Source organism: Excalfactoria chinensis, chromosome 1 (assembly GCF_039878825.1).
Source record: "Excalfactoria chinensis isolate bCotChi1 chromosome 1, bCotChi1.hap2, whole genome shotgun sequence".
Lineage (NCBI taxonomy): Eukaryota > Metazoa > Chordata > Aves > Galliformes > Phasianidae > Excalfactoria > Excalfactoria chinensis.
This window is the reverse complement of record NC_092825.1, coordinates 75,281,491-75,305,647: the sequence shown is the minus strand read 5'-3', so window position 1 is coordinate 75,305,647 and position 24,157 is coordinate 75,281,491. Positions and strand designations below refer to the sequence as shown.

At 46.6% G+C, this 24,157-nt stretch overlaps 2 protein-coding genes and 1 long non-coding RNA gene across 11 annotated transcripts; 2 read left to right on the top strand and 1 right to left on the bottom strand.

Moving 5' to 3' along the window:
• The first annotated feature begins 162 nt into the window (after positions 1 to 162).
• On the top strand, positions 163 to 16,560 carry CTC1 (CST telomere replication complex component 1). Of its 3 annotated transcripts, XM_072337023.1 has the most exons (24): positions 163 to 506; positions 584 to 732; positions 2,639 to 2,873; positions 3,739 to 3,938; positions 4,723 to 4,867; positions 5,336 to 5,635; positions 5,783 to 5,911; positions 6,552 to 6,778; positions 7,977 to 8,151; positions 8,228 to 8,428; positions 8,678 to 8,804; positions 9,007 to 9,121; positions 9,443 to 9,902; positions 10,223 to 10,312; positions 10,585 to 10,728; positions 11,007 to 11,077; positions 11,867 to 11,976; positions 12,121 to 12,286; positions 12,525 to 12,611; positions 12,696 to 12,855; positions 13,299 to 13,363; positions 13,609 to 13,771; positions 13,913 to 14,039; positions 15,145 to 16,560. In XM_072337023.1, exons 1-24 carry the CDS (start codon positions 486 to 488, stop codon positions 15,321 to 15,323), a joined length of 3,846 nt encoding a protein of 1,281 aa, XP_072193124.1. In that variant the 5' UTR covers positions 163 to 485; the 3' UTR covers positions 15,324 to 16,560. The 3 variants fall into 3 exon arrangements, 2 of the variants coding, with proteins under 2 accessions (XP_072193124.1, XP_072193138.1); XR_011903645.1 differs by lacking the exon at positions 13,609 to 13,771 and having other exon boundaries at positions 15,145 to 15,278; XM_072337037.1 differs by lacking the exons at positions 13,299 to 13,363; positions 13,913 to 14,039; positions 15,145 to 16,560 and having other exon boundaries at positions 13,609 to 13,765.
• VTCN1 (V-set domain containing T cell activation inhibitor 1) lies at positions 14,296 to 24,082 on the bottom strand. Of its 7 annotated transcripts, none has more exons than XM_072337082.1 (5): positions 22,979 to 23,196; positions 21,989 to 22,336; positions 19,454 to 19,732; positions 17,458 to 17,608; positions 14,296 to 14,432 (listed from the first exon to the last, which is right to left on the bottom strand). In XM_072337082.1, exons 1-4 carry the CDS (start codon positions 23,193 to 23,195, stop codon positions 17,487 to 17,489), a joined length of 966 nt encoding a protein of 321 aa, XP_072193183.1. In that variant the 5' UTR covers position 23,196; the 3' UTR covers positions 14,296 to 14,432; positions 17,458 to 17,486. The 7 variants fall into 7 exon arrangements, with proteins under 7 accessions (XP_072193183.1, XP_072193202.1, XP_072193192.1 ...); XM_072337101.1 differs by lacking the exon at positions 14,296 to 14,432 and adding an exon at positions 14,700 to 14,891; XM_072337091.1 differs by lacking the exon at positions 14,296 to 14,432 and adding an exon at positions 16,337 to 16,457.
• On the top strand, positions 20,582 to 22,599 carry LOC140252436 (uncharacterized). Its single transcript, XR_011903655.1, has 3 exons — positions 20,582 to 20,732; positions 20,859 to 20,982; positions 21,444 to 22,599. It is a non-coding gene; the product is annotated as an uncharacterized lncRNA (long non-coding RNA).
• Positions 24,083 to 24,157: the final 75 nt, after the last annotated feature.

Below are 24,157 nucleotides of genomic sequence, written 5' to 3'. Positions count from 1 at the left end.
ACAGAATTTTTTCAAGTTAATCTCGGATCATCACAAGAGCGAATGAGAACTCGTTCTGCACAGAGCTTCAGCCTTAAGAGAAAGAAAACAAAAAGCACTTCTTGAGAACTCCACGAGTGGCGGAGAAATCCCCACAAACCCTCACATTTGACACTTCCAGGAGCTCGGGTAGAGAAGAGAAGCCACACAGCTCGCAGCACGTTTGACATTTGCGGTAACACCAGGCACATCACCGCACACCCCTTCCTCGCTTTTCCACAGCAAACCAACCCGCTCCTCCCCTCCCTCACAGCGGCCTTTCCCGTGCCGGCACACAGCGCGCACCCGCGGAGCCCCGCCCCTTAAGGGGAGGAGCAGGGGGCGGGCCGGCAGCGTCACGATGGCGGCGGTGATTGGCCAGGAGAGAGGGGACCGAGACTGGCGGGCTCGCGGCCCGGCGCGTTGCTGTGGTGACGGCGCGCGGCCCGGCCTAGCCCGGAGCTGTCATGGCGGAGCCCAGCGCGGCGGTGAGCGTCCTGCGGGTTGCGTGCTCGCCTTCCTTCGCCTCCCCTCGCTGAAGCCTCGTGTCTTTGCTTCTCCCTAGGAGCAGCGGTGGCTGCAGGCGGCTCGGGATTTTGCCCTTCGAGCTCTTCCAGCTAACCCGGGGCCTGGCGGGGCGGAACGGCCGCCACTGGACGCGGTGCTGAGGTGCGTGAGGAGCGCGGGCGGCGGGGACCTGCCGCTGGCCTACAGGTAAGGGGGACGGGCTCTCGCGCATGCGCGGCGCCTGCTGTCGGAGGGCCGCCGTGACGGGCCGGGGGTTGGAGAGCGGAGCGGAACTGGGGTCCCGCTGCTGAGCTGCGAGCAGAGCGCAGGCTGCGCTGCGGCTGCCGTGCTACTCGTCCCGGATGCCGGGTGTGGGAGGGGGGCTGAGGGCTGGTAACCGCACGCCTTGCCTAGGCTTTGCCGCGCTGCCGTGGCGCTAGCGGTATGACTGAGCAGCGAATCCGCCAGTCTGTGGCAGCAAAGTAGGGCACCTCGCCGGGACCCGGCTGCTGCTCTGCGCCGCGGTTGCAGGGCTCGATCCTACCGAGCTGCTCGGGATCAGCCTCCTTCATCTCAGCCAGCTGAGGATCGCCCTCGAGCGTGGGCTCTCACCAATAGGCAATCCAGGATAGGGGGTTCCTGGCTTTAAATGGCGAAGGGCTTTTGGGTGCTTACCGTCTTGAAAAACATGCAACTTGGACTCATAAGATGGCTTGGGTTGGAAGGGACCTCAAAGCCTGTCCAGTTTCAACCCCCCTGCCACAGGTAGGGCTGCCAGTCACCAGCTCAGGCTACCTGAGGCCCCATCCAACCTGGCTGTGAATGCCTCCAGGGATGGGACGCCCACAGCTTCTTTGAGCAGCCTTGTGCTTGCACCTCACCATCCCCACTGTACTGAGAGGGATTTAGACTAGAATGTCCAGCACACTTGAATCTATTTCACTCCAGCTCCAGCCCATGTTGAGGGATCATCTGTTAAAGTCCTTGGCTTGCGTGAGGTCAGTGGGCTGTTTGTGAGCAGGCTGTGCCCAGAGCACCGTAGGGTCCAGGAGGTAGCTGTATGTGACAACCGGGTTTCAGTGTACTGTTGTTTTGGTTTCTCCCAGAAAATGATCAGTACATATAATAGAAACAGGGGCAGCGCTGTAGATCATAGGCTAGTATTAATCCCAGCTTTGCTCTGTTGCTGAAGATGCAGAAGTTTACTTATATCTTTTTCAGATAATCCATCTCCAGGTTCCTGTCAAATACACAAATATCTGCATATTTTTATCTTTTCTAATTATTATGATTTTTACATGAGTACAGTTCATAGCTTATTCTGACCAATCTCTTGTCTAGATTCATTCCTGGCTTTGAACCTTTGATACCTGACTAATCATGTGAAATTCTTCAAATTCATGTTCTTTGAGTTAGATTATTTCCTGCTGCTGAGCAAGTGGACGTTGTGAGTACAGCCACTGCTTCACAACCTAAAACTGTCAGCTAATCTTGGTGGAAACAACTCTCAAAATCATGAGATGGAAACCAGTTTGTAGTAGCTCTTACAGTGCTGACATTGGTGCAGACAAAGGACTTTTGTTCTCTAGCATAGACAGCCAGGATGTAAACAGTGATGATGAATGCTACCATCACTGCATAAACTCTGAAAAGCTCAGACTCCTGTGAGGATGGTGTCATGTTCTCACATTCTCAGTACTGTGGTCAGTCTAAGCGTGATAGCTCGGATCAGCCTCAATTGTGGTGGTTATCTGACATTATTCCTGCCCCACCAAAGCCAAGAATTTAGGCAAAAAGATTCAGGGCTGCCTGCATTGATATATTTGAAAACATATTCTCTTTTGTTAAACCTCAGTTATTATTTTAAGCAAGCCTTCTGTCTCTGTTTTCAGAGGGGATGCTCAGGCAGAACTGACACATCAGCTGAGATGAGAGAGATTTTTAATAAATGCCAGTGGATGTGTTGATTCTTGCCATATGATATCATCAAACCATGCCAGCAGCTGAGGCTTTGCTGCTTTAGCCAGGCTTTGTCCATTGCACTGATGACTGTAATCCCCCAACTTTGCAGATTGAGAATCTGTTCTTGCTTTCTTTTCTCCCCCTCCTCCAGTTTCATCTCCATCTCTGACCTAAAGCATCAACAGCGTACTCCGTGCTGCAGCCACCTGACCTGGAGCACAAACAGATTTAAAGAATGGGCTCACCAAGGGCAACATGCTTTATCCATGCACAGCTCTTTGCCAAGGGCTTACCTGATCTTGGTTGGCTATTTGACCGATGGAAGGCAAGAGGACAAAGATGGTTGTCTCTATGTGAAAGACAATACTGGAATAATTCCATGTGAGGTATGTCCTTGGCCTGAGGGATTTTGTTCTATTACCTCTTCTGGGGCAGTACTGCAGAATGCTACAGGTTTCAGATGGTTTACTAGAGTCTGTACTGAGAAAAGTAACACAACTTTGTAAAAAGCAGGAAAACAGCAGGTTCCGATCCCAGAGAAAGGACAGGCAGAACATGTCAAATTTGTCACTGCTAGGAGAGCAACTATGGAGTCTACTGTCATGGATTACAGAGATGAGTTGAATGTGTAGTTCTGTTACACCTTGAACAGTGTGAGGTGGCCTGAGCCATGGAGGTCGTAGCAGTATCCTGTGTTTGTTGAGCAGAAATCGCTTTCTGGAGAGCTGTACTGGTTGTTCATTGATGCACTGATGACATACTGTCAGGAAATAATAACTTGTGTGACAGTGGTATTGAATGAAAAGCCATCTAAGTTCATAGGAAGGGAATGTAAATACGAAGTAACTGATAGGATGGGAATGAAAGAGTAGTGTGCCTTCCAGGGGGGTGAAGGCTAGGTATCAACTGAAAATACAGGGGAAAAGGAAGGAGATGAGAATTCTAGAAAAACAGTCTGGAAATAGTGAAGCCTTACAGTGAATTATGAGTTTACTGCAAGGGAATAGCTATAATCCAGGGAATGCTGGGTGTAGAGCTCAGCAAATCTCCAGATTTGCATCTGAAAGGCCAGAAGTTCTCTGTGCAAGACAGAGAAGAGGACAAAAGATATTTCTCTCTTTAATAATGAATCCCAGAAGTAAAATAGGAATTTATGATGTTTGTGCAAGGCCAAATTAGTAGATTAACTTTATAAATAATGCTGAGTAACTTAATTAATCTCAAGCTTTTTCTCACTGTCTTTTACCTTAGATGCTGCATTTTGAACTGGAGTGGCTGGAGTCACTGTTCCTTTTCCCAAGCTGGGCATATATACCACAGACTGACCACAGTGCAACGGGATACATAGAAATCCTGGTGGATCCAGTGCCAGTAGATCAGCTCCGAAAGGAAGTTTCTGAGACCATTCCAGTCATCTACCCAGAGCTGGCTGAGCCACTCCTTGTCTCCAGGTAAACACCAAGCATGGCCAAGTGCATCGTAGTGCTGCTGCTCTGGTTTCCCAGGTACTGTGAAGAGCATTTGGCCTAGGAAGCACCATGCTAAGCTGCTGCCATAGGTGGAAGCAGGACAGTGAGTGGTGGAAGCAAAAGTCTTCTCACTAGTAAACTATTTTCCAGGAGTTGACCTGTAGTTTTAATCTGTATTTTGGCAGAATAAGAAAAAATATTTCCTAGTTTATTTTGCTACTATAGAAAAAGCATGAGAAGAAAACATTCAAATAACTTTCACTGCACCTACTGCTTGCTGTTTTGATTAGCACCACTTTTTTTCTTATTTTGTTTAACCTATAGTGAAACAGGAGCATTATTAGGATCTAGAGTTACTTTTCAATATGAAATTAGTACATACCAGTGGTATGGACCTGCAAAAACTGAGTTCATTTTTCTGCTGAAGAATTGCTTGTGATGTTTTTATCCCCCATTTGGACCTATAATTAGTTTCTTATTTGCAGTGATGGTTCTTATACTCTTGTCCTGGAACATGAATCTTTGTAACAGCTCTGGCTTCAAATATTATGTTTTTTAAAAGCATTGAAGTGATTTAGTGTATAAAAATTGAAGTAATAATTTTGTGGGCAAGTTTGTTTCGAAAAAACTCTCTGACGGATGGTCAGCATTGCTTTATTAGATCCATTATTTCTAGAAAGTGCATTCTACGTATTTGTGTAATGTGTTTTTGGAATGCTTCTGAGTCCTTGATGGATTTTTATTTGCTTCCTCAATTGCCTTCTAGGATTCCTTTTAAGAAAAGATCAAAGCTCAGTGTGGCAGGTGAACTGTCCAGACTCAGCCCTCTCCTTTGTATTCACCAGAAGACATTCTTCTTTCTATTTCTGAAGTGCTTCACCTCAGTTGTTTGGGTCCCTATCCTGGTGAAGGTAAGTAAGTCCTTGTAATTTTGCCCAGAAATTTACTGTCTATATTTGTATATGTGTTGGTTAATCCATTTTTCAAAGCTTGCCCTTTTCCTTTCAATGTGATTTATTTATTATGTCCTAGTAAAAACCATTGATGCTATATATATATATATATATATATATATTTTATTATTCCACGCAGCCTACAGTAATCCTTATGCATAGATAGCTTCAAAAGTAATACCTCCTATTTCTTTCCTTGGAAACTACTGCAGATACAATAACAATGTTTGATAGAATCAGTTCTTAGCTACAAAACGCCCTTTCAACATAGTCACCACCATTGGCTGTGCATTTTTGCCAGTGGTGAACAAGGGCCTGTATGCTAAAAGTATGAGGTGGTCCTCTCAAAAGGAAAGTTTTTCATGTGGGAAGAATATTTTTCCAGAGGAGGAGATGCTGATGTCATTTTTGGTCTCTCTGCTCCAGAAGCCCAACCAGCTGGCATGGCACCATACCCTCAAGTTGGGCCACTGGTACACAATAACAGGCCTGAGTATATCCAGCCTGAAGAAATCTGGGCAAAGGATGTTTGTTACCAGCGTTTCTTCCTGCCTACTGCCTTACTGTGCGGAGAAGGTAAAGGAGCAGGCATTGGACAGTTCTTGGCAAGGAGAATCCTCTCTGTCAGCTTCACTTGAGACCACGGAGCATTTCAATGACTCTTCAGAGCTGAGCATTGAAGACTGGCCAGGATCAATCAAAGAGTCCAAGATCATTTCATATGTGGTAAGGATTCATAGCATTAGCTTTTACCCACTCATGGTCTAGCAAGATCTCATTGTCGTGATGAATTTATTTCCTTTTCACTCTGGCCTATGAGTCTCTTACATCCTGGAATAAACTCACATAGCTTTCTGTTTGCTTTTTATGTAGGGAACTGTTACCAAAATACTCAATGCCCAAGCTGGTCTCTATGAGCTCGATAGCAAAGTTTGCTTGTGCCTTGCTTACCAGCAGTTGTTGAACTCTGCACGCGGAATCCGACCAGGAGCATGTGTGGAGGTAAAATTGGGAGACTTCTGAGGTACAATGGGGTTGATCTTGGTCTGCTGCTCTATTGCTCCTCTTAACGCAAACTGGGGAATTAAATAATATGGGGAAAAAAGCTTAAGAGTCGAGCAGGAGGTCACTCACTATTGCAGATAGAACAGACTAAAAGTGAGGAAGCTTAGTTTATTGCCAATTAAGAATAAAGTAAGACACTGAAAAAGAAAAATGAAACTCAGACCACCTTCCTTTCATCCCCTCTTCTTTCCAGACTTGTCTTCACTCTATTGCTCCTGACTCTTCTGCTCACAGAGGCCACCCTTGTAGCCTCGCTCCTACCAAAATGCATTCAGTGAAAAAAAACTTAGGCCCCAGAGGTGGCTTGCAGGCATGTGTGGGTTGGTCAATGAAAGGCTGCAGGAACAACAGAAATTTTTCCTGAAACAAAATCAGGGTTTTTTGCTTACCAAACTTGGCCATGAAAGCTGAAATGCTAATTATTTGCATCCTCCTTAAGCAGTGCCAGGTCCTTCAGGTCTACCGAGTTCACAGACAATCCAGCAGAGTGAAAAAGGATTTAGAGTAAGGTGATGGTTTGGAAGAGTGGTGGCAAACTATACTCTCCTATTAAGTCGCAATGTCTGTTTTGTCTCAGCTCATCGATGTCCACCTCCTCCAGAAGCCTCTGGTATCCTCTCCTTTCATTGTACTTGGTGCTTGCTTGAACAGCACTGTCTTGCTGAGGAGTTTTTCAAGGCTCAGTACTCCTTACCACCCACCAGTCACTTCAAGAAATCTCTACCTACATCTGCTCTTCCGCTATAATCTTGGTATGCCGCTCTACCTCTGGCTAGTGAGCCTTCTGGAGACATTTAAGGAGAGGTAAGGACAATTCTGAAGTCAGACGATGTGCAGATGTGCTTTGTAAGCTACCTGAGCATCTTCCAGACCAAAAGTTCACAAAGCTTATGTGCTTGAAGACTAATGGCAGCAGCAATTGTCTGGTTTACTGGCTTAAGCTGTTTATCTGGATTCCACATCAAATGAACCTTGTACCTTGTAATTCCTCTGATGTCATGAACGTTTTTCAGGTGCATGTGCAGTGAGCCCACTGCTTTCTGTAAGCTGCAGCACTCCAGAGCATGTGCTGACCTATCCCCACCTATGAAGCTTTATTCTGGAATATAGAAGCACTGTAGGGATGAGTGCCTTCCAATCTGATTTGCTTGGCAAATGAACTTAAGCACTGAGGCTGGAGCTGGAAACTGCTTCTACAACCAGATTACAGCTTCCTAGCTCCTCACAGGAGCAGCAGCAACTGCTCAGTATTATCAGTAACCCGAGCACTTGTTGGAGAACCTTTGCTCTAGCAGATTTTCCCACACGTGCTTATATCTGTGGAATTTTTGCCATGCTTTCCAATGAAACAGCTTCAGTTCTGTTCCCAGAATGTTGCTAGCTATGAGTTTCATTTTTTATTACATTTTCCACTTGTTTTAAATGTGATTACAAAGTCCTGCTACTGCCTGAAAGTGGTTCCGGTGGTTTAGTCACTATCTCTTCTTACTTGATTTTATCTTTTGTTATTAAAACTATTTTGACTGGCATTGTGATCACTTGTGGCTGTTCAAAGTGATGAGATATCCTTCTGGAAGGGTCCAAATGCAAAGAAAATACCAGAACGAGAGCAATCTGTGGTTATTTTATTCTGCCCTGTGAAAGAAAACCAAGTGTACCTAATATGATTAATCATTTCAAGTTAGTTGAAATGCATGAAGATCCATTTCTGTAACTTACAAGGAGATCTTTGTGTGGGCTTTTTGTCCACATGAGTGTTGAGATGTTGCCAGTCTGTCTGTTTCTCATGGCTTTCTGTTCCTTGTCTGCTTGCCTGACATCAATCTATGTCACCTTTAAATGTTCCTTTTTTAACCACTTTGCATTCTTTCTGCACTCTCCTTAACTCTTGTCCTGCACAGCACGTTCACTGGTAACAAGCAGAAAAAATTCCTGACTTACATGCGAAACCCACTGTAAAATTGGGAGTGCTGCTGCTTCTAACTGCTCTAACATTTTTCAGGTTTTCTTGTTTCTTTGGGCACCAGCGACTGTTGCTCAGCTCCGTACGCCAAAACCCGGGACCTGCAGAGAAATTCCTTGTCGCAATTCTGCAAGCCGTGGTACCAGACAGAAGGGAAGCAAGAGATATTTATCATGAAATTCTAGCAAAAATACACCACTGTCCCCTGCAGAAGGTAAATGCACTGTGAGCTGTTTCTAGTTTATCTGATGGGAAGAAACTGTTGATCCTTTTTTTTTCTTTCCCCTTAGTATTTGACCCTGGATCCCCCATACCAGGTCCCATCTCTGTCAACACTGAGTCGTTTAGCAGAACAGAAGGGCTGGGAAAACTTCTGTCCATCCCAGCTGCTTTCCCCCTTGGAGGCACAACACATGTGCACCCAGGAGCTGAATCGCAGGCTGGCCTGGTCCTACTGCACACTCTCAGCAGGAAGCTTCCAGCCCCGTTTGGTAAGTGCCTAGTTCCCTTTACTGCCCGCACCCTGAGAGCTCCCATTTCTCCTAAAGCCTTCCAACACAGCTGCTGTCCTTTGCCCCCTCTGGTGGGTGTCTATTTCTTTTGCTCGGGAGTGACACTGAATTTCTTACTTGTGTTGTGCTGAATACAGACTGAATTTGGGCTGCTGCTGTGCATGCTGATTTCTAGCTTTCGAACATGGGAAGTGTTTGATACTCTTTACATCTTCCTTTCTCTTGCAGATCCTACTAGGTGTGCTGCGAGTCTCCTCCAGGAGAAGTTTCCTCCAGCTGCAGGACAGCAGCGGCACACTTCCCTGTGTGATTTCCCATAGGGATAGCAGCCCCTTTGCCAATACAGCTCTCATAGGTATGTCCCACAGAACTAAATCTGAAGATGCTGCAAACTGTGATGTTCTGCCATCCAGCTCCAAAACAAGGAAGAAAAGACTTGGTCTGAAGATGCTGAAATGTCACTGCCTGGCCTCGTGACTTTAAAATGAGGAAATTGAGCTTGCTCTTTTTGTGTTCTCCTTTCATTAACTCAAATCCTTTCTTTGTTGTGTTTGCAGGATCGCTCTTGCAGGTGGAGAACTACCAACTTGTAGTGGAGAGATTCATTCAGAGTGATTTTCCTTCCTGGGAGCAGCTAGAAAATCCAGAGTATGTGAGGGAGAAAAAAACCAGGTGGGTTCCTTTATTCAGTGCCCTAATAAAATCATTACTTTGCAGTTCCACAGCTATTTTGGTTTATGGTAAAACTGCATATTGGCATAGTATTTTGGTACTGAAGGCCTTTGCTAGTTACAGGAATGAGATCTTTATTGGAAACAAATCCACGATATCTATATTGTTTGGAATACATCCAGCCTGGTAGCTGCCCTCTATTTCACCCTTCCCTGCTTCTCTTTTGAATACCCACTGAGCACTCAGTCCCACATGGCTGCTTGTTTTAGACAGCTACCTGTCAGGAGCAGGGGATTTCACTGCTACCATTTGTCATTTCAGTATCTATGTGCAGTTCTACTTTGAGGATGTTCAGGTTCTCCATTCCATGGAAGGACAAATCCAGAAAGATCCTTGGAGTAAAACCACCTCTTTGAGGAAAAAGAAAGATGGCTGCTCAACATCTGGTTTGGAAACCCCAGAGGCAAAAGTGCTGAAATTGGAAGATCCCAAGCCAGATCCTGGTGGAGATGAGGGCTGTCAGAGGGGCCAAAGCAGCACTGGAAGAACCAGCTGTGTTTCTCACCTGTTCTTGGTTACCCAGAAAGAGGGGCTTATGTTGCGCAACTACCAGCTACTCAGAGAAGGGGGTGGAGAAGAACGAGAGCCACAGCGCAGTTTTCAAGCCACAGTGCTGTGGCTGGGCAGACCCCAGCTGTGGAGCCACCCCAGAGACACCGAGAGTCTGCCTGAGCTAGAGGAGAGCAGCCATGATGGAGGAGAAGGCATGACACAGAAAGAGGTGAGGCAGGAGTGAGCTTCAGTGTGTGGTTTGATACAGCTGAGAGCTTGGTTTGTGGTAATTTATGGATTTAGATTTCTAACCAATGGGAGGGTGATTTTTTTGTCAGATAGATGAGTATGTTTATGCAGGTGACTTCCTTCTGCCACTGCAAGGGGGCTCAGTCTCCTCACCATCAACATCACCTTGTCCTTGACAGTGCCAAATTTACTAGCCAGTCCTCTTCTGGACTTGCTCCCCTTTTGCTGTGATTTTCATTTTCTACTTTTCTCCTAACGTTTCTCATCGCCTTTTCTCATTTTCTCCTCATCTCCCACCAGGCACTACTGCTTTTTATGGGGAAGTCATTGCAATGGTTTCCATTTCTGCATCTGGATGGGTTGTATCGCTTCATTGTGCCCCACTGCTCGGTAAGGGAGAGGTTGTCTTACAGTTTCCCATTGGAGAAGTTTTACTAAATTGTATATGGGAGATGAAGTGTCAGTGACTAAACTCTTTGCGAGGTGTGGAATTCCCATCTGTCTTGCCAAGTAACTGCCTCAGTTCTTTGTTTAGTTAAAACTCTCAGAGCTTTGAGTTCAGTGGATGTTTTTTTTCTTTAAATTATTGTTCCTTATCAGTCCCTTTTTGCTTTCATCTTCCTTTGATAATATTTTTCTTTTCATTATGACTCTTCTTTCAGGACTTGGAAGTGTTTGACAAGCTCAGTTTTCCACCTGTGCCAGCAGAGTTCCTAGGCAGGCCATCCTGCCCCTTATGCCTGCCTGTCCAAGATAACTGGCACTTACGGCATGAGACTTGGCTCTCCTACCCAACTGAGCGCCAGGTATTGCAGCAACTTTACTGCTCTGGGCATTCATGGGTGACTTCCTGTTCTCTCCAGAACTAGCTCAGAAAACTGTTGATACAGAATCCCTTGTTAATGAGACAGGAGATAAGTCCCAAAAAAGATTGCTACTGGGCCTTGTATTTTCCTGCCTTGGAATTAATCTGAGGAGGAGTCATCAGTTGTTTGATGTGAAATAGCTCTAAGCATGCAGAACTTGTCTCTACTGCTTTGGCTGCTATAAATTGAAACCAAGTCTGTGTCTCTCTCATTTCCAGCTGGCAGCCAGGGCAGTGCTGATGGGCATGGACCAGAGAATTTCCTCCATTCCAGAAATACTTAGCAACAGGTTTGTGGATCTGCCTTATACTTGATGTGACCATCTTACGGAATGAGGTAGCGTTGGTCATTATTGGAGGCAGTGCAATGTTAATAAATGGAATAATTAATGAATAATGAATTTGCTGCTCTAGGGATATTGTCTGGAAATATTTCTGTGTGCAAATAGCCCAGGCTGAGAACCCATCTTGTTTATCAAAGCTTAAAGGGATTGCAGGTTACAAAGCTGCAAAATGCTATCCAGAAAAAGTTGGAGCTAACTGCTGGTGGGGAGTAGGTGCCAAAAACTAAATCTTGTCAAAAGTAGAAACAGGGAAAATGAGGGTAAATGTGTGAAGTTTTTCAGGTTTTGGTTTTTTGTTTGTTTGACTCGCTTAAGTAAATCATGAGGTAAGAAGCTTTTCTTTTCAAAGCATGTTTAGTGTGGGTTGATAAACACATGCACTGAAATATTTACCAGTGCCTTGCAGTAAGTTGAGTTTTCCCTTGCTTGGCTTTCTCCAAGCCAAGAAAAATAATGGAGTTAAGCAGGGTAAGCTAGGATATCTCTCTCCTTGTCAATTCTCCAATGCCTGGAGAAGCAGAAGTGCCTTCAGAAACCTCTTGTTCTTGGGTAGGGTAGGCTGCAGCAAGCTGCTTCGAATCTAGTAGTTGGGTGCCCAAGGGTAAGCTTCCCTGAAGCCAGACTTAAGTAACAGCACTTCACCCTGTCCTTTGTTATTGCAATCCTTGGGTCAGGATTTTTTCCATTCCCTTTGTCTTCCAAGACAGAAATCCAATGATTCTGGTCTGCTCTCAGTTTCAGAGGTTCCCTTGTTTCTTTCTCTGGAGAGATAGTAGAGAGGACCCTGTGTGCTTCTCCTAAGAATGAGAAGCCATCTGCAACTCTCAGCCTTAAAAAGCAGAAAGGTAAGACTACGTCAAAAACATCAGATGTGGAACAGTAGCCTTGTTGTGATGAGAGGAAAACACCTCCAGCAAATTCAGCTCAGTGGCAGACTCTAAGATATCTGTGTTTGAGCTCATTACTTGTGTTTTTCTGTGCCTTCCCAGGGAATCTGCTGGCCAATGATCACAGCGTGAAGCTCAGCATTTCAGCTGCTGCAGGCTCCCCCATTGTGCTGGACATTTACATTGCTGCAACATATCTGCAGCATCTCAAGGGTTTGCTACCTGGAGCCAAAATCCTCTTTCAGAACTTGGAACGCAAAATCTCAAGGTACCCTGAGCCCTGATCTGGTCCTGGACTGAATGGGACCTCCCTTACTGTCTTTAAAACAATCTCCCCTCTTCTTTGGGTTTATCCATTGTCCACACCTGCCTAACTCCCCAGCCCGTATTACAAATGAGATTCCTACCATGTCACAGATTACTAGACCAGCCATCCTGGACTAAAACACCAACAAGCCAATTGTTTTCTATGAGCTGTTCCTGACATCTATGGTCTCCTATTGCAGATTCCATAACGTTTACTGTGCATACATTGCCTCCAGCTGTGTGACTGTCCTGTCTCTCCCAGCCTCTCACCAACTTCTTACTTCCAGGTGAGTCTAGGTTCTGTCCCTACCTTTCAGTGACCTGAGAAAGATTTCCCCATTCCAAGTTTCCCACGGTCCTGTTTCTTCTAGTTGTGCAGGAAGAGCCTCATCCCCTTCGCTGGTGTTTATATCCAACTTGCAACATCACTTACAAACCCTGCCCCAGGCACGGATTTTGTGCCACGTGTCCTGTGTGTTGACCCTCTCCCTGCAGTGGGTTTGCTCTCTTTGCAGCAGCATCTTCAAAGAGGTATGGAAGCTTCCAGAGAGAGAATCTGAGCCTGCAGACTTTTTACTCCTATGCCTTATGCTAACATATAGAAGAAATAAGTTCATACCCTAATTCTAGAACCCTCTATACTAGTGTCTGAAAAAGGCTTGCATATTGGAAAAGGATCAAAATGACAACCGATGAGAAGTATGCATCTGGTGTTGGGCAGGTTTGCAGCAAGGAGCAGGGGTAAAGAGAGGGCTTTCAGGGGAGAATCCTACTGTGTGCTGCTTTTGAGGTGTATCACCTTGCAGTATGTTTTTTCTTCTCAATTAAAAACTTTTCTCAAGGCACCCACTGAAAATACAGTGAAGTTCTTTATTCTCTGGCATAGTTAGTTAGGGGAATTAAAAGAAACAGTGGCCATTTACCTTCTTTCTTGTAGCCACCCATACATAGCTGTAGCTTTACTCTTCCTTCAGGGGAAGTGCACCCGACACAGTCCACCATGTCCATCACACATTGGAGTGAGGCAAGCCAGTGCACGGTAAGCACTGTAGAGGCTGGATACTGGGAAGAGGTGGGTAGGAGGGAACAAATTGTGTGACACAGGACGGGATAGGCAAATCACGGATGGGATGTGGTCAGAATAGTGAAGGTAGGAGTTGAGATTCCTCGTGTCTTTCTAGATGCAGACAAACCTCTCTTTACTGAGTCTTGTTGTCTGGGATGTGATGTTTGTGAAGGGGCAGGGTGTTGTCCTGACCTCCCTCCTCCCTGCTCTCTCCATAGGGTGCTGGTGGAGGATGGAACAGGTGAAGCTTTGGTGCTGTGCAGGAACCAGCACGTGGCAGCAGTGCTGGGCCTGAGCCTTCTTGAATGGGAAGCTGTGCAAAGCTGTGTGCAGAGCAGAGGCAGCCTGTTCATTCAGTATGGGGAAGCTACTGGAACTGGGGTTAGTGGGTTATTCTGGCAGGGACTGCAGCATGCAGCATGTGACTCTCAGTGGGACTGGATTTCTCTTTGCTGCGGGTGTTAGAGGGGCTCCCTGCCCTCCTCCGCATTTGTACTAACAACACACCCTTTCCTTCCTCAGTGTGTGGAGGAACTTGAAGATCCCATTGCTTGCTACCTAAGGAACCTCTGCAGGAGTTCTCTCATCTGTCGCCCTATTCTGCTGGATTTCAGCCTAGACAGGAAACCCTCCAAAGTCCTGCAGCCTGGTGAGCAAACACTGTTGGCTTTTGTAATAATGGGTGTGGGAAGGAAGCTACAAGCTGTTTCACCATTCTGGGGAAGGAGAGCTGCCTTCTCTGCCCACAGAACAAGACCTCTGGAGGGCTTCCAAGGAATTTCCATGGATGCAAAAAACACAGAGAGTATATTAACATTGTGGTTTAAAGTGACACTTGTTGTTTTTACTTTACACAAAAGCATATAAAAATAGCATTGAATCATCCTTAATATTGTGGTGATAAACTCGGTATACTTCTGTTCAGGTTTTAAGTGGAAAATACATCACCTAGCCAGCCAGGATAGTAATTGTTCAAAGGCTGGAGAGTTGGGCAGAGAGGAATTTCATGAGGTTCAACGAGGGCAAATATGAAGTCCTACACCTGGGGAGGAAAAACAGCGTGCATCAGTAGAGGTTGGGTGCTGACTTCATGGAAAGGAGCTCTACAGAGAAGTACCAGGGTGTCCTGGTGGACAACAGGTTGGCTGTTTGCCGGCAGTGTGCCCTTGTGGCCTGAAAGGCCAGAGTTACTTACAAAGTGGCTTTTTGGCCTTGGACAAGACAGCAGGCAGGATTGGCCTTAGACAAGACAGAAGGTAGAATTAAGTGAGAAATCCTCACCAAGAAATAGAAGCGCTGAAGGATTTTAAATTCATGGGTAGTGACATCTGAGCTCATGTTGCCACAGCTGTGCAGCTCCTCACTTAAGGGGATGTTCTCTTCAAACCGCCTGTGCTAACACCTAGCATGTGGGTGTGGGTCCAGGCGCGCAGAGGCTGATTTGTTAGGCTCACCAGAGGATGCACTGCTGTTGACACTGTCTTCTGGATATTGTGTAATGCTGTAAGGCCAGATTGATGGTGGTAAGATACGAAGCTCAGTGCAGCAGCAGTGTGAGCAGCACATTGTCCACAGCAATTCACAAGATAAAATGTCTGTTTCCTCCTGTATTTGTTAATCTTCCTGCCCTTTGTGGTTTAGGAGATGCCAAGCAGCTGCTGCAAGGCTTTCCCTCCCCCAGAACTTCCACATTTGTGTGCTAGAACTTAGGAGCCATGTACTGAGCAACTACATGTTGTGTCCTTCCTCTTCAGCTCCAGTGCAAGTGAGAAATTTTCGGTGTGGTGAAGTGGAGTTTGTGTCACAAGTGAGACCTCGACAGAGCCTGTTGTGCCTGAACGTGGAAGAAGTGGGACAAAAAGCCTTATGCTGTCTGAACAGAGAGAGGATCGAGAGGATGTCTGGTCGCTGCCAAACGGGAACCACTACTTAACAGCTTTCCCAGTAGGAGATGGATTACAGAAATGTCTACTGGAATTGGGAGGGTATTTTTTCCCCCCTTTCCTCCTTTCCAGTGGGAGCACATGCCTTTGAGCACAGCATGAAGACCGTAACCAAGAAGCTACTATGACTATTGGAATTCTTGAGCTGGACTATTGCCACCAGCCACCGTGGGCTATGCTTCAGGGAAGAAATGTTCATTGTCTCCTACGTGGTAGCCATTGCTCTGGGCCTAGGGCATATAATGTGTGTTTTTTATGCAGTATTATCTAGTAAATAAGACTATCACATTGCAGTTTAAATATCTATTTTAATACCATTTTACTTGCACATGGGGAACTGAGCCAGAATGTCAATTCTTAGTTTATGAGCCAGAGACCAGCATTTTGCAGTTCATTCACTGTCTTCAAGGGAAAGCGTGTAGTTTCCTTAGGGGAAATTCTCCTTACCCTGTTTGAAATAATTAAAATGCTTTTAAAGCGTTTCCTTCCTTGAAGAAGAGAAATAAACAAATACTGTTCAGAGACTAAATCACGGCGCTAACAATACTATACAAGCATTGTTTTGCAGCTTAAACATTACTGCAGTCTGAACATTATCTGGAACTGATAGTGAGGAATGCAGAGAGCTATGATATGAGTTCACAGCACATTCCAGGCTTGTCCATCTGCTGCTGATTAGTAAGTTGGGGAAAATGCAATGCTTTGTGCCCGTATCTGTAGTGGCGCAGCAGCCTCGCTGGCACAGTGCCATTTGAAGAGATTCCACTCCCATCTGCTTGCAGCAATGACCGAGCATTCTGTGCTTGCTAAATAACATCCCCATCCTTCCTCTTGTGTTATAGGTTAATAAATTCAACCCACAATGACTTTCCCACCTTACTCAGTGTGTAGTACCTATTTGAGCAGCTCCCCAAATAGAATTTGGGGTTTTGTTTGCTCATTGTTTCCTCCTGTCTTTCCCCCTGCCCCTTAGTTTGAGCCTTATATTGATTTTCAGGTGATGGTTTTAATGAGCATGTGGAAAGTATCTTCAATCTCAAGGCCTGCTTGCCACTCGTAGACCAAAGCATGAGTGTCCAAGACCTGACAAATGCTGCTGCTCAATAAACTTCTGAGACTCCATCCTAAAGAACGTCACAAAAAGAAGAAAGGAAAGATCTTTGAGTTTTGCTGCAGTGGCCTTTTTTCCCAGTAGCTGCTTTCTCAGAAAAGGTAAAGGTTTTGCTAAAGCTTGCCCCTCTTCCCTAAGAAAAAAAAGGACATTTTCTCATCCTAAAGAAATGTTGACTGTAAGTGACCAAAGATGAACAGATGAAAATCCGATTAGAAAGTATCACTGAAAGAATCCTTCGAAATGGGTTAGCATAGTTGCAGACAATGCTGCAGTGGTACGTAGGAAGTGCCAGATACGAGACCTATTTAAAAACGATAAGGCAGATTTTTCCTATGTAGTTGAAACTGTTGAAGAACTGGGTTTAATTCTGAATGGGAACTTTCCAGTAGCGCTTATCTCCCTCTTTTCCTCCTCATTATTTAGTCATCTGTGCTGCCACAATAATTCTCATTCTGAAACCAAAAATATCCTGTTGTTGGCAGGGACAAGAAATACAAAGGAACAATTAACTGGCTTCATTTTGTGGCACTGCCTGCCTTTCAGCTCAAGATGGAGGAAAGCACCAAGTATGCCTTGCCATCTATCTGTATCTGTCGTGACTGTTCTGCATAGGACAGAGATGTTCATCTTAGCTGATTGTTTTTTGGTAGCTCTCTATAATCACGTTACCTCTTGAGCCCCACACCCAAAACTGATGAATGCTGGCAGGCAGTTAACCTATGTATGCTTGGTGATGACCTCAGTGCTCCTCAGTCTAGGGTGGCATTGCTCAGGCTGGCGGCTCCTTATAGCCCTGTTGAAGGTGTCCCCAGTAGGTAGCATTTACTGAAGGTACCACACAGCGCAGTAGGATTATTTGAGTAAAGTGAGTGCAAGCACAGCTTGTATTGATTCTCAGGGGGTAGAGGAAGAAGTCGACATGGCCTTGCAGAAGTGAACTGTATTAGAGATTCATAGCCTCTAATGTGTATGTAAGGTGTATGCTTATCAGTTTCTCTTTTGAAGCTTACCTCCTCGTCCAACAGCATTTGCAGATGTTCTATATCGACAGCACACACACGGGAAGCAGAAGCATCCAGTGACAGGCTGGAAGGGAGGAAGACACTGACTCCGTGTTGAGGTTCACCACGTGCAGGCTGGTCTCCCTTGTAATGTTGAAATCTGTATCGGATGAATAGTGAGAGGAGGCTACCAGATTGGAGAGCATGGTGGGTAGACCTATTGCTCTTAGCTTTTCTGAATGGTGGTAGACCCTACCTATTTTGCGGGAGCCCACTATAATGAAGCCCTCGCTGCAGAAGAGCCATGACCCTTTCCATGTAGAACACACAAAAAAATAGCCAAGTTCAAGGAGTGTTTGGACAGTGCTCTCTGACAAGGGGCTTGAGTTTGGGGTGGTTGTGGGTAGAGCCAGATGTTGGACTCGGTGATCCTTATGGGTCCCTTCTAACTTGGGATGTTCTGTACTATTCAGTGATTGTGAAATGTAGTGATTGTGTATACCAGTTTTACAGAAGTGAGATCCTGAGTGGGTTCTGAATCAGTGGGGATGGAGATGGGTGAGAAAATAAACAGGATTCTGTGACCTCTACTAGCCTGAGATATCAGAGCTGAAGTATCCAATGAGTTCCCTTCTGTACAGTGAGACGTCTGACTGAAAATACAGGCACAGCACACACACTCAGCTTGGAAATACACATCCAAATGTTATTAGTCTTGTATGCAATAGAAGATTGCCCATAGTTCAGCATCTGACAGTCTGAGTGGTGCTAAAACTCTTCTCCATGCTGTGTCAAGTGTTGCCAACACAAGTTTGCCCTAAAATAATAGACTCAAGATTTAGGGTGGTAGAGATGACAACTGAATGACATCCTTAAATCCCACCACGTTTCCTTTCAGACTGAGCTCGAGGCTCTCAAGTGTTGCATGCAGCTTACTGATCAGAATCTGTTCTGTACATGCACCGCTTTAGAAACACAGGTATTCCTACTCAGACCACTTACTTCTTTTGGATGTATGCATGGAGGTGGCAGCAGTTGGGAATGGACTGGAGTCAGAGACATTGATACTGGGAACAGCTGGAGGCCAGCTGCTTTGTTACAAGTGCGGGGATCTAAGCTGAAATGGCGAAAGAGTCAGAAGTTGGAGGTTTTGGTTTGAGGTTTCAGTGTTTTGGTTGTGGTTTTTTGTTTGCTTGTTTTGTTGTTTTTGTTGTTAAGATACAAAGCAATGCGTTTATATAAACGGTGTCTGGCCCTGCCTTTTCTGTCCCTGTGTCCAAGGAGGAATCCTGTCATGAGGAAGGACTGAAATAGCAGAACAAAACACAGGTTAATTCCATTACATCAGAGAGAGAGGAGAGCCTGGATTAGTGGCAGATGTCATGCAATCCACACCCTCAGTCTGGCAGGATTAGAGGTCTGCTAATTCAGAAAGGGGAATACTGGCAAATATCGCAGAACTGTGGAATATCTCCAGTTGGAAGGAACCCACAAGGATCATTCAGTCCTGCTGCTGATGTCATGCGGCACCATCCAAAATCCAAACCCGATGTCTGAGAGCTGTGACCAAACATACCAGCACCCAGAGCCATGCCCACAGCCCTGTGCATCCCATTCCATGCCCACCGCCCTGTGGTGCAGCCCCTGTCCCTCACCCCAGCTGCCCCTCCCCTGGCACAGCTCCATGCCGTTCCCTCGGGCCCTGTCGCTATCACACAGAGCAGAGCTCAGCGCTGCCCCTCTGCTCCCTGCAGCCACCATCAGGCCTCCCCTCAGCTCCTCTGCTCTGTGCTGAGCACACCACGGGGCCTCATCTACAAAATATGTCACATAATGTTCTGCTATTTTGAATGCAGCAGAGGAAAGCAAGCAGTGGTCCCTGCCTTCCCCTCCTTTCCCAAAACCACTCAGCAGCACAGGGGAGGCAGTGCTGCAGAAGCCCCCAGAACACATGAACACACTGACTGACCCACGCCCATGGTCTCTGGGTGCTGTTGAACTCTACCTGTCACTTTGATGTTCCCTGTAGCCTTGGCAATGCTGTTTTCAATCACACAGGTGTACGTGGCATTGGCTGTAATGTTGTGCAGAAAGGAAACCACTTTCAGAGTGACATTCTCAGAGTTCAGCTCATAGCTGGTGTTGGCAGCATGAGGCAGGCACTTCCCAGCGTTGCTGTATGCCATCCAGTGCACGGTGGGCCGAGGGAACCACCGCGGCGCTTCGCAGTGCAATGTGTCCCCGCTGCTGCTGGTCTGCACCTGGACCTTGGGGGTGCTGAAAGCTTGGGGAGGGAGAGCAAGGAGAAAGGTAAGCATCTGAGAACTGGACCCTACTCGCTTGCCAGTCCCGTGTGTTCCTAGAGTACTTATTGCTCACATCTCAGCACTGCACGTGGCCAAATAACATGGGCTCAGGCAGACTTCTTACAAACTGGGCTAAAGAGGGATGCCTGTAGAGGAGCAAAGTCTCCTGCTGACAAGGCACTCCAGTTTGACAAGATCTGCTGAAGTCGTGGCACAGTTTTGGTGTTTTTAAGTAATCCTGCTTGTCACATCTGAGCTTGGTTCTGGACACACAGCCCAGTCCTTTCCCAAGGGCTCCCAGCAGAGGCTGAGGCTGCCTGCGTCTGCCAAACATCCAGCCTCCTTCAGCAGGACCAGCAGTGAGCATGGCTGCATGGGCTGCTGTAGGGCTAAGAGGAATCCATTTCAGTACCAAAACTGATGGTATCATCATGGGCTGGGGGAAAGGGATGATGGATCACTCTCTCCTACTGGTGGAGGGAGGAGCGTGACCAACAAACACAGTCCCATGCCTTGGCTCTGATGCTAAACAGGACCGCAGCCTTGGCAGCTCCACTTGGATCTGCTGGGGCTGGGGTTATATGGCTGGAGCTGTGGGACTTGCACCAACCCTCCTGGAATGAACATTTAAAGCTTATTTCAAACTCAGCTGTGTTTCAAAACCAAAAACATCAATAGCTCTTCATGTTAGCCTTGGTCTACTAGAAAATACACCTTTGTGTCTTCACTGTTTTTCCCTTTCAAGGAAGAGTAAGTATAAGTATAAGCCATTCTTTGATCCTTGGAACTGCAGGATAGTGAGACAAAGAGCCTTGCTCAACTGCTTGGGAAAGTGCTGCACATAGCAACAAGGTAGAAAGCAGGCTTTTGGGTGGAACCAGTATTGGCCGGCAATTCCTGTAATACCAACTATGTCCCAAGACAGGCTCCTGGTTGCTGAAATGATGTACGGCATTGAGAAGTGGCTGCTTCTCCAAGGTATGTATCAAGCCAAGATTGTAAAGTGACTTCCAGACCTCTCCTGGAGGGCCAACTCTTCAACACTTGTAGAGCCATGAAAGCCTTTTTTCCCCTCATTTCCAATAATTCTCTTGCCTGCCTTAGAAAGTTCCCCTGGAAAGTCCTGGACCCACTGTTGTCTGCCAAGCCCTGAGCTCAAGGGACATGTGGGAGCTTCAGAGCTGCTGCTAAAGGCCCGCTGGAGAAACAAGATCCCCTACATAACAAGGTGAACGGTTAAATCTAGCAAGTATGGAATGCTTCAGGTGACTGTGAGATATAGGTTGTTTGTTGCTTTGATAATCGTGTTTTAAAGGTGTATGCATTACAAAAGCAGGGAAAAGATTTTGAATGTAATTTTTACTATGCAGCAGCGCTGGCTGGAGATTTATCTTAAAGTATGAGAGAAAAATAAAACCCAAAACTTTTATCTTTAAGAAGAGTAAGATCTGGGTCTTTCTGAGATCATTTAGCTACACCCATTCTAAAAATAGGGGCTCTCGTCAGCCAGATGATTAGCTAGCAAACTGCGTGTAGTAAATGTAAGAAGTAAAATATGCATAGAAGTACTAGAATAGAAATGTCCCTTCTCTGGAGCAAGGACATGGAAAGAGAGAGTAAGGCCATCAGCACCTCTGGAAAGCCAAAAAAACCCACTTCTTATCCTCTTATGCATGTTATTTTTTCCAGGTCTGGATACTCAGCCAGTCTGGAGCACGATCAAAAGCCTCGGCAGAGCTGAGCAGCACTTCGTGTTCTTTGGGACCTTACAGAGGTGGGAAAAAATTGTGTCAGCTTTCAGCTTCTGTCATGCCATGGAATAAAGGAAACGGCACATCCACACAAGCCAGTTTGGCCTTTCACTAAAATAACATTCCCGGACTTCACAAGCAGTTTTCAACTCAGCTGCTGACACTGGGCTTTGCCCCCTTCTAAATACGTGTAATTCCTTCACCAAGTCTGGCTTCACTGAAACAGCATCTGAGGGAGAAGGTCCTCACAGCCGCCATCAGATGTACACCTACTCCAGGTGTGAAGAGCCCCATGATGGCTGCCAGATGGGTCCGCCTTGCCCAACCCCTGCTCAAGCAGGAACACCTACAGTAGGGTGCCCAGGACAACATCCAGGTGGCTTTTCCTCTGGGTGACCTGTTCTAGCGGCCAGACCCGGATACATCAGCCCATATTTCACAGCAGGAGTTTCTTTTCCATATCCCCAGACAGCATTTCCTCACCTCCCGTCTGGAACAGCAGCACTGCCGCTCCACTCCCTCGGGACGTGGTGACGGAGCACCTGTAGGTACCAGCATCAGAAAGCTGCACCTCTCTCAGCTCCAGTGAAGCGTTTCCACCGATCACCTGGTCTGCAAACACTGCCGTGCGGCCCTGAAACGCCACGTCTTGCTCTTGCAGGTGGTCCTTCCCCGCTCTGAACTCATGAACCAATCCGGCCACTCCAACTTTTGCCCACCGAATCACTATGCTGCCCATCCAGATGTCGGGCTCAAAGGTGCAGCCCAGGAGGCCACTCTGGCCAATGTTCCCAGGTGACGTCAAGGTGGTGACGTTGATGGAGCGCTTTCCTGCAAGGAGAAAGCACAGTGAAGGAGGTGAGCGCAGAGAGAGACCAGGCCAGGCCCAGACTTGAAGACACTTCCCATCTGGGAGGAAGGAGTATGGGATCTTCAGGATCTTCTGTGTGTTTGGCTCTGGGGCTCTGGGCACTGTGGGACAATTGCTGTTAACACAGTGCCAAACCCCCATCAGCACAGGCTGCTCCACACTTATCCACCCCGTTCCTCAGCAGCATAAAAAGGTAAATGTTTCAGCTGCCAGAACCCAAGATAACAATAACAAAATAAAAGAAAGAAAAAGAAAAGAAAAATGGGGGGAAAAAAGTGCCTTTAATTCTGCTGTGAAAGCAGAGGTCAAGAATTCACTTCCTGGGTCAAAACTGGAGCCTCACAGGCAAGGCTGGCTTCAGGAGCTATGCAAGAGCCAGGCTGTGGTTTAATGCCACAGTGTGATACTTTGCTGGGAAATGCACAGGTGACTTCTGTTCTGACAACTTTCGTTCCACCATCTTGCACGCAATCATTATAAAATGAAGCCTTAACTAAAGGCTGGTGGGTGACCCTTCCACACGGGGTAGATGGAGACTATGGATGCCAGGGTAGGATTGTGTCACCCCCTGGCACCAGCAAGGAACGCAAATGGTCACATACCTGAGATACCAAATCCGATGATCAGGGCAATCACGGCAGCTAGGATGATAATGACTGTGGTCATGCTATTTGGGGAAAAAAGAACACTATTAGCATGCAGCCTTCCTCCCTTACACCTGGTGTATGTCTGCAGAGCTGCTGGTAGGAAGGAGGTGGAGGCAGGAAAGTGACACACCTCAATGGAACCTCTGCTTTCATCCAGTTTGGAAGAGCTCATACCTGAGGTGAAGAGATGCAGCTTGTTGGTGGCTCAACAGCAGGAACCTTCCTCAGGCTCAGGATACCCTGACCTACCAGAGCAGGCACACAGAGCCTTCCTCAAGCCATCACTGCCCCAATCTACAGCAGCATTCACCTCGAGATGGTATATTCCACCCACGCAGAGTTTCTAGGATGTCTATCTGCATTCTGGGTGCAACTGATGACCTGCATGTGCATGTCCCACAGATGCACTGCCTTACTGACAGTAGGAAAGAAGCTATTCTGGTTTTTAAGTAGCCTCAGTGAATGCAGTAGAGGGTCGAGCTGCAAAGAACTGCTCTCTAGAAAGCTCCTGGCAGCACTGTGATACAGTCAAGCAGTCTGGAAGAAGCAGCTCCCTCCCTCCTCTCACTCCCAAAGCAGACACAGATTATATCGTACCTCCAGAACATCACCTGGCCTTGGGATGCCATGGTCACTGCACCTACAAAGATGAGGCAGACACCAAGTGCCCAAAGGTCGCACCCAGTGTGCAGCACAGCCCCTGTCCTTCACACGACGCATTCTTCCAGCCTGTCCTGCTTAAATAACTGAACCCAGCTAAGGAGTGGTGAGGCCAAGCAGTGAACTCACAGGAATGAGGAAATGGTATCTTGGCTCCCCCCACCAGGCCAGTCACTGGGGGAACAGGAGAGAATTCTTAAAGCATCCATTTAAGAAGCATTTAATTTGATTTAAACTGAAAAATACTCCCGCTTACGGTTTGGTAGCTGGCTATACCTGGGATCAGGCTGCAGGCAGTCTCCCATGCAGACCCACAGCTGACCTGTCACTGGTGGGTAGTGCTGTATCCAGGACTAGCTCAGGTCTCCCAGCTTAAAATCTCCAATTATGCTGTTGTCACCAAGTAGACGTGTCCGCCTCCTGCACCCATTGGCAATGTACACCTTCTGCTTCTCTGTGCTGTGCTAACAGGCT